The sequence below is a fragment of the Engraulis encrasicolus genome, chromosome 23, assembly GCF_034702125.1.
Source record: "Engraulis encrasicolus isolate BLACKSEA-1 chromosome 23, IST_EnEncr_1.0, whole genome shotgun sequence".
NCBI lineage: Eukaryota > Metazoa > Chordata > Actinopteri > Clupeiformes > Engraulidae > Engraulis > Engraulis encrasicolus.
Window position 1 is genome coordinate 40340736 of NC_085879.1, and position 9400 is coordinate 40350135.

General features: G+C 44.3%; 1 protein-coding gene across 1 annotated transcript in view; it reads left to right on the forward strand.

Moving 5' to 3' along the window:
- Positions 1-438: 438 nt before the first annotated feature.
- Positions 439-9400, forward strand: part of LOC134439587 (metal cation symporter ZIP8-like) — an 18552-nt gene continuing 9590 nt past the window's right edge. The window contains exons 1-5 of the mRNA XM_063189491.1: positions 439-985; positions 1453-1624; positions 4451-4620; positions 5603-5725; positions 6402-6551. Coding sequence (XP_063045561.1) covers positions 758-985; positions 1453-1624; positions 4451-4620; positions 5603-5725; positions 6402-6551 — 843 coding nt within the window. The 5' untranslated portion in view covers positions 439-757. The remainder of the gene's footprint in view (positions 986-1452; positions 1625-4450; positions 4621-5602; positions 5726-6401; positions 6552-9400) is intronic.

A 9400-nucleotide genomic window follows, 5' to 3' on the forward strand; every position in this document is an offset into this window, starting at 1 on the left:
TTCCAAATCTGCAGAGACCACAAGGATGAAATAAACATTCTAAGAGGCCATGATCTCTGTCATGATCTTCAATACATTAGATTTTTAAATTGGGTAGGCTATTATTATCAACCATGGTTTGTTTTAGTTAATTTCAGTTGTTTAGTTATACGACACAGCTCCTCCCCCCCCCTTCTCTTTTTCTTTCTTTCTTTCTTCAGCTATAGTCTTTGTTTGGAACTATTTTAATCAGGATGAATAATTCCTCCAGTGCGCTTATTAATTAAATAAATGGTTATTTAATTAATTCGATACTAAAGGGAGATGAAGGCTCAATCTATCAATGAAGCGTAGGCCCATGTGGCCTCTGCGCTTCCAGCCTATCACCGTTCAGCAACTGATAGTAATAAAGTGGTGGCCTCATGCGCTGGGTGGCCTAATATTCCCCGTGAAGTTGCTGACAACAACCGGAGGTGCGGTTCTAAGGTCAGGGTGTTTGCGGTTATCTCCAAGCCTCTAATTGCGGCTGGCTACCTGTAGCTTAAATTGCTGGTAGTTATTGCTGATTATCACTTTTTCATAAATACATTCAGATGAGATGGCGCAGAAGATTAGAGGACATGCCGACAATAAATGTCCTTGATTGCGCTGCTCGTCCGCATTTGGTTCATAGCAGCACATCTGCACATTCTTCCATACCACTTGGTACCTCCAGGTGTTGACTGTTGTCATTCCCAAACTAGTCCGTACTTATTTGCCCTCACCCGACCACCATAAAATGGGAGAAGCTCATGGACATCCGACAGCGAGTCAAATCCTGGTTATTCTCGGAGTTTTGGTGACTTCAACTTGTGGTGTTTTGGGAGATAAACCGGTCATTTTTGATGACATACTTCGCTTCTATGGTGGCGATGGTTCCCTGACCCCCTTTGACATAGATACGTTTTTGGATCGACTGAGCAACAAACCGATTGATCTAGGAGATGTTGTGTCCAAAGAATCAAAGGTATGTTTCTATATCATCTTCTGTTCAGGCAAAAAGAATAACATTCGTTCCAGCTTGCTGCGCTACTGTAGAATTACATTCAATCCAGCGCGTGAATTCCTGGTCCAGGTTTTGAAATGGTGTGCCTATTATCTTTAGTTTAGTCTCTCTCTCTCTCTCTCTCTCTCTCTCTCTCTCTCTCTCTCTCTCTCTCTCTCTCTCTCTCTCTCTCTCTCTCTCTCTCTCTCTCTCTCTGATGTGATTGATCGACGTATTTGCTTAATTATAGCTTGTTGACAGTCCATAATGAACGTTAAGAAGACCAAACAGGCGGTTTTACCTCGTGCAATCCCCAACCAGCCCGCAGTGTCATGTTTGAATAGCCCTGGCATTACCTGCTTTAAAAACCTCTTCTGTTTGCTTGCTGTCAATCAATTTCCCATCATGGCTGACCAGACTAACTGACATCTAAACATCATTGTGTTCAGTGTCTGTCAGGAGGTGAGGTCCTTGACCTGTACGGACTCAGCAACCTCACTCGTTTGGGTGAAGCTCAACTGCATGATATCTGCCCTGCTCTCCTCAACCAAGCCCTGCTGCCCTCATGCCCCCAAGAGAAGAAGACAACAGTGGACAGAGCTGTGACCATCGATGCCCGTGGTGAGTCTCAGAAGGAGAGAGGGCCATACAGTTCCACTCATGCTGACTAGACATTCTAATATTGTGGCTACCCATGGCCATCCATTTCCAATCTGATGTGATGAGGGGTCAATTTTAATTTATGGCAGATAAGAAGCAATTATGTGTATTCCGGTTTACCCTGGTGTGTGTGTGTGTGTGTGTGTGTGTGTGTGTGTGTGTGTGTGTGTGTGTGTGTGTGTGCGATTGTCCGTGCGTGCATTCGTTTCTGTGTCTGTGTGTGTGTGTCTGTGTCTGTGTCTGTGTCTGTGTCTGTGTCTGTGCGTGTGTGAGTGTCCGTGCGTGCGTGCGTGCGTGCGTGCGTGCGTGCGTGTGTGTGTGTGTGCGCGCACGTGCAGTGTCAAGCCTTTTGCTATCTGTAATTGAACAGGACCTCCGGATTTTACGGCTTCAATTTATAGCACATGGTTTCAGTGTAATGAGTTCAGGTTGTCATAAACGAACGAGCATTACATCATTCCAATGTGTCAGGCCAGCTACTGTCTTCACCCCGTGCAAAACCCTTACCTGACAAGATGCTATTTTGGAACACAGTGACCCACGTGCAAAACCCTTACCTGACAAGATGCTAGTTTGGAACACAGTGCCCCACGTGCAAAACCCTTACCTGACAAGATGCTAGTTTTGAACACAGTGCCCCCTTGTAGCTGTTGGCTAAATGTGTGTGTGCAAAAGGCAGGATATACCACACTTTACCCAAAGTGCCCATGCTTGCTGTATACATATAATAGAGAGGATGCTGCAGTCAACATGGTGTCATAGTCTTCCATACATATTGCATGTTCTTTTTATTTATTTCCCTGTTACATTCTTCTTCCACAAATGAAATAGTAAATGAATATTAAAAAAAATGATATTCCAACGGTAATTCGTTATCTGGGCAAATTGCAATGTCTTGTATTGAAACAGGTTGCAATACAACAGCACTGGTAAAAAAAAGAGTCGTCTCTTCAACTCTACGACAGCCAGGCAAATGGTCAGACAAATGCTCCACAAATGGTCATCAGACAGACACCCAAGACAGCATCTAACACATGAGCTTTCCTGGCCTTTAATAGCCTCGCACTCGTCCCTCTTCCATTCTCTAACAGCTGCCTGTGGGGCAGAGGCAACAGCTGTGGCCCCAAGCCAACATCCAAAGGAAGAACATTTGAAACAAATCATCACTACTTGATTTAAGTGTGAGCTATGGCTCACCATCTAGTAGTGCAATGGTTCTCTACCTTTTTTTGAACAAACATGCCCAAATCACCTCATCATAAGCATGCCAACGCCCCTCGTTACTATAACAAAAATGGAGTAATGCACGCCATACCTCCTGTGGCACGCTGTAGTAGACATTGAAAGTTAGCTACTATAGTACTACACTACTATGACAGCTCACGGGGCATTTAGTAATACATTATGGCGTGGTCATTGCCATTCTGGTAACAGCTAATTTATAATGCCATGCCTTTAGGGGCTAAGGCCCCCAATGCAGGGCTGATAGTATTCAGGCTCCATGCCTGATTTCAGGCTTGACAGAGTTTGCAAAAATAAAAACATTGATAATAATTAGCCATTAGGTTATTCTTATCTCAGAAAGTGTTACAGGTTCAGGGTTTTCTTCTACTATCAGGCTTGAATAATGGTCATACACAGGCTATTAAATGTTTGAATAATGTGTCAAAATAGGCCTACGTTACGTCACTATGCAATATCTTGTCGTCGTCGTTAGAGCAGGGAAAAAAGTTCAGGCTCAGGATTTTTTTTCACTATCACCCCTGCCAATGCCAACTAAGCACTACCCCCTCGCAGCTGTATCCTTCTCACCACCCCCCAAGGTCTCCATAGAGCCCCCGTTGAGAACACCTAATCTAGTGGCTTGGGGGCCCCAAGTAGTTTCCTGTCTAGCCTTTTGACAAGGGGTATATTTCAATATGAGACCTTGCGTCCTCCACTTGTGTTTGTGGCCTCGTACCAGGAAGACAGCATTATATTTCAATATCTCGCAAAAGCTCAATTGTAAAGTCATTTTCTCATTTGCAAACTGGATGGGGAATGAAGAATACCCCCCCAAAAATTGTTTTGGCTAGGCTGACAGCGGGGAAACTTGCTTGTTCAGCAAAACGTGAGGCCACAAGCACAAGTAGAGGACGCAAGGTCGCATATTGGAATGCACCCAAGATGCACCTCACCTCACAGTGGGGCTTTGGCTTCCTGACCAACCTGGCCTCCCTGCACAGTGCGTGCAGACAACTCTAATTTCACTCACTGCATGCTACTCTGCTGAGACAAGGCTCTTCTGTTAAAAAAAATTCTCTATTTCTATGCATGTGATGAGTAAAACCAGAGCCATACAGAGGGGAGAGTTACGCGATTGGACGACCAGGAATTAAATTGCAGCCCCGCCTTTCAACGAGATCGAGGTCGTGCCTAAAGCGGTTGTCTTTCCATAGACTCAACATAGAACCACCACATTAAAAGCCAAAAATAAGGACTAACGAACTATACTGCGGGGTAATCACCACAAATATGTAAACTATCAACTGTCTCGGTAATGATAATCACAACAGTTTTACCATCTGTGATGTTTATCTGAAGTTATTACGAACAGCAAGTCTTGTCATATTCCCTGCATTGCATGGCATCGCATTTGCTGTGTGCTACGCCCACTTCTAGGCACTAACATTTGCAACGCTTAAGCAGTTCTGAGACGTTAAACAGTGGAGATTGCCCGACTCTCCCCTCTGTATGGTTCTGAGTAAAACCATTGTATGTGTGTGTCTTACTTCCTCTCATCCGCAGTGTGGGGGTTTGGCTTCTTGGCCGTCACCATCATCAACCTGTCGGCTCTGTTGGGCCTCTTGCTCATCCCCTTCACCAACAAGTCCTACTTCCCCAAGATCCTCACCTACTTCATCGGCCTGGCCATCGGCACCCTCTTCTCCAATGCGGTCCTGGCACTCATCCCAGAGGTACGCACAGCATTGGCGGAACAATTGTACACAGGGCCCTAGGGCAAAAAACACTTATCGGGCCCCCTATATGACCTGACAAGATCACAATTGGGCCCCCGCCACCAATGCAAGAGTGCCCTGGGCCCAGGAGCAAATGCCCTGCTTGCCCTCCCTATTGCTCTGGCCCTGGGTACGCATAGTATGGTGGTGTGGATTGACCTGTGGAATGGGGTAGATGAGTGTTTCTCAACGGGGGCGCTATGGCCCAACAGGGGGGCGTTGGGGAGCTCTAGGGGGGCGTTTAGAAGGATACAGCTGAGAGGGGGTGGTGCTTAGTTGCCCATTGGGGAGTATTAGTCCATTTAGTTTTTTGATACTAAGGGGTGCGTTGTCAGGCTTCTTATGAGATTAAGGGGCTTTGGGAGGCTTGTGATGTATCCAAGGGGGTGTTTGTTCAAAAAATGTTGAGAACCACTGGGGTAGATCTTCACAATTGGGTTGATGATGGTTGACAATTTACTAAAGCACTATCATGGATATTGTGTGTATCCATTTGTTAAAGGGACAGTTTGGTCAATTTCAACATGCAGTCGTAATGCTCACACTACCCTGGACTTGTCAGTGCCTGAGATTTATTTTTCTTCTTCTTCAGCCGTTTCCGAGATCCTGGTCATTGTATTGGGGGCAGCTCTTTGTTTACATATCAAAAAAACATTTTTATTTATTCCCAAAAACATCCAAAAGGTTATACAACATCAGCAAACAACTAGCAAACAGCAGTACCTTTTGGGAAAATATTTGGAGTTGGCCTATGTTTCATTTTTTAAAAATGTAAACAAACGCTGCCCCCATTAGAATTGCTCATATCTCGGACAGGGCTGAGCCGAAAAATGTGGCATCACCAGGTACTGACAAGTCAAGGGTAGCGTGAGCAATACAACTGCATGTTGAAATTGACCAAACTGTCCCTTTAAGAATGCTTTTCTCTCCAATCTGCTAGGCCTTAGGGTTTGACCCCAAGGTGGATGACTACACTACCAAAGCCATCGGGATTTTTTTTGGATTCTACGCTCTCTACTTTATGGAGAAAGTCCTCAAAATGGCACTGAAGATCGACATGGAGGTAAGCTACCGTATATGAAATAAAGGTGTAGGCCAGAGGGCTTCGGCATTCTGTTTAGTAGTGCCAAGGTGCTCTTTGGTTAAACGTAACTTAGAGATGTATGATGAAATCCAAGGCACTCTTTGTCTTCATTAAAAAGCTTTTAATTAAATGTAGCTAGTTCATATCTGAACAGTTCAAAGTTGCCAACATGTTTTGGCCAAGGAGTGGCCTTCATCAGGGCTTTAAAACATATTTTCATCTGCTGTATATGAAATATTGACAACAGTATCACCGCTGCCAGACTTTATGAACCCCTTAGCGCAGAGCCTATGTTATAACCTTGCTGTCACCAAAATTGTAATGGCTGTCTTAATCTGTTATGGCTCTCTGTAATGTCATAGCAATGTTGTTATGATGTAGTTGAGTATTTATTTTCAGCAAATAGTGAATAGGCCCGTCGGCGACCCCATCTGCACTAAGATGCTACTGAGATTTGTTGCAAGAGAACCTAAACCTTTAATTTTTAAAGGGTGTCGTTGTGCCTCAACCAAAGTAACCAAACCTCTCCTTTCAACATGTAGAAGAAGAAGAAGTCCAGTGGCTTACAAGTACACTCTTTTGATAACGTGACCTGTATGCATGAGAAGGTTCACTGACATCGACACTCCATTTCTTTGTCACTTTTTGTCTTCAGCCTGGCCATGGACACAGTCACTTTGTCCCTCAGGACTCTCCTCAGCTGGGTTCCCATCAGAACGGAGACGTGGGGGAGAAGAGCGAGGTCGTCGCTGTCACCAGCTTCGGCAGCACCTCCAGTGACAGTGGACTCACTCCCAGCCCACAGGTACACTCAGACCCATCATAAATCGCTAAACAAAGGTGTAGGTCAGAGGGCTTCGGCGTTCTGTTTAGTAGTGCGAAGGTGCTCTTTGGTTAGACATAGCCTAGAGATGTTTGATGAAATCGTCTTCATTAAAAAGCTTTTAATTAAATGTAGCAGTTCATATTTGAACAGTTAAAAGTTGCCGACATGTTTCGGCCAAGCATTGGCCTTCATCAGGGATTTAAAGCCCTGATGAAGGCCAATGCTTGGCCGAAACATGTTGGCAACTTTTAACTGTTCAAATATGAACCATCATACATCACCTCTATGAGAACATGGAATTGGTTGCAAAATGTATTTACAAATGTAATGACAAATTCTTAGGTAGAAGTCCACACCAATTCTGATTCTGCGGTGGCCATCCTGAAAGTGTTGGCCTACAAAAATGAATCAGTTCATGCACCTTTTGAAGGACAGTCATGGGTAAGCAGTTAGGGCATCAGACTTGTAGCCCAAAGGTTGCAGGTTTGACTCCTGACACGCCAGGTTGGTGGGGGGAGTTGTTAACCAAAGCATTCCCCCCATCATCCTCCATGACTGAGGTACTGCGGTACTGCTCCCTTGGGGCGCCACCGGGGGCTGCCCCCTTGTAGACATAAATCCAATTTCATTGTGCGCACTTGTGCGCTGTGGAGTGCTGTGTCACAATGACAATGGGAGTTGGCGTTTCCCACATGGGCTTTCACTTTCACTTCACTTTATAGAGTTACATAGTATTTGGTCCAAGAAACTTCTGAAAAGTTACTGCACAAAACAAAAAGTTGTGACCGATGCATAGACAGAGCAGAGAACCTCATGCCTCCGGCATCTTCTGTAAGGCAGAGCCATAAATAGTTGGATACTAGGCCCATGCAGGACAAGAGATAACAGCATTTCAGTTTGTGTTAGCGTTGCACCGATACCGATACCAGTATGGGCCGAGGCCCAGATACTGCACTAAAATGGTGGTATCGGTATCGGCACGTACCAACAAATAGGGCACCGATTACCATTTACCGATACTTGTACGACACTTGAACGCAGCCTTGAACTTTAGTTATTTTATATCAGAGGTATCTAAAAAGTAGAAAAAGTTCTACTGGATTCACTTTGTACAGTATTAGTCTTTTTCCTGTTTCACAAAGGTAGGCAGCAGCCTGACAAAGCCATGATAGCAAGGATTTTATACCCAAGTATGCAGCTGTTCATATATATAAGTATATATACATTTCAAACAGAGTGCTATCGGTATGGTATCGGTATCGGGCGATACTGCACGGCCAGGTATCGGGTATCGGGGCCAAAAAATTATATCGGTGCAACACTAGTTTGTGTGCAAAGTTGCAAGACTCAATGTTGTGGCCGCCTCACCACCTTTTTCCAGCGTTATCACACCCTGGTGATTATGTGCGTTGAGCTGACCTCCACACAAAGATTGTGAACCTCCTCTGAACTGGCTCAAAGCATGCCAAGCATGTGGGGAACTGAACTGCTTCCAAAATATGTCACTTTTTGAAAAGCAGGCCGGCCGGGGGCGGCACGAATGAAAGTAACAGTAGGAGGGCTGAAGTCCTAGCGAAGCAGCCACGCAATTAGGCAAATCACGTCAATGATTAACCAGACAAGGAGGGAAGTCCCATGCTGGCCCACCTAGGAGGTCAAATATTCAGTACAAATGAGATCCTTTTTTTTTTAAAGACACAAAAACTGTGACAGAAGATGAAGTGCATACCAATGAATCTTAAGCAAAACGAATCTTAAGCAAAGATTTTATGGTCATAAATGCTGTATGACGCAATTGATTAAGTAGACAGCCATTTGAAATCATGGGCTATATTGTGGTACCCTTCCTTCAGAAGTGCGATCACATGATCACATGCAGTATGAGATAAGAACTTTCGAGTTCCTTCTTTGTGATGTCACAGATACTCTTCAGGATTTTGGACAAAGTTTTATGGGAGCTGTAGAATGTTCAAGGAAAATTACAGAACGACTGACAAAAAAAAAAAATCCAGGTTTGCGCATATTTGCTCAGTGTATGAGTATGTGACAATTGAATGTGACTGCCTTCCGCTGAATGGGGGTACATGAAGTGGTGTGTCAGTCTATCGGTTGTGTGTTGGTTCACAGTATGGGGTCCAAGTGCAGAGCCACACAGCTGTGTTTGCTTTTGCTGCATGTTAGCAAGCAGACTGGGCTGCATTCCAATATGCAACCTTGCGTCCTCCACTTGTGCTTGTGGCCTCACGTTTTGCTGATGCCCCGCCTCCGTGGAGAAAACAATTAAGTTTCCCTGCTGTCAGCCTAGCCAAAACAATTTTTGGGGGACTATTCTTCATTCATCATCCAGTTTGCAAATGAGAAAATGACTTTACAATTGAGCTTTTGCGAGATGTTGAAATAAAATGCTGTTGTCGCGGTGATGTCATCATGACATATTACTTCCTGGTACAAGGCCACAAGCACAAGCGGAGGACGCAAGGTCACATATTGGTACGCACTCTGGGTGACTAGAATGTCTCTCTGACCTACATCAACATGTCGAATGGAGCAGCATGCCATACACGTGAATGTGTTTTTGTCGAGTCTTGCTTATGCACGGTTTCTTGAAAACTGTAATGTGTAATGTTACTGGAACTGCGTTTTCTATTGGCAAACAACATTGGGACATTGTACACAAAACTACTATCTATAAATAAAGCAATTAAAAAAAACTTTTTTCTGATACTAAATTCAAACATCAGATCTTCAAAACCGGGATTATGTGACTAAAAAAGAGAATCTCTCTCTCAAGGGTAATATGAATATATAGTAAAGCCAATATAATAGTG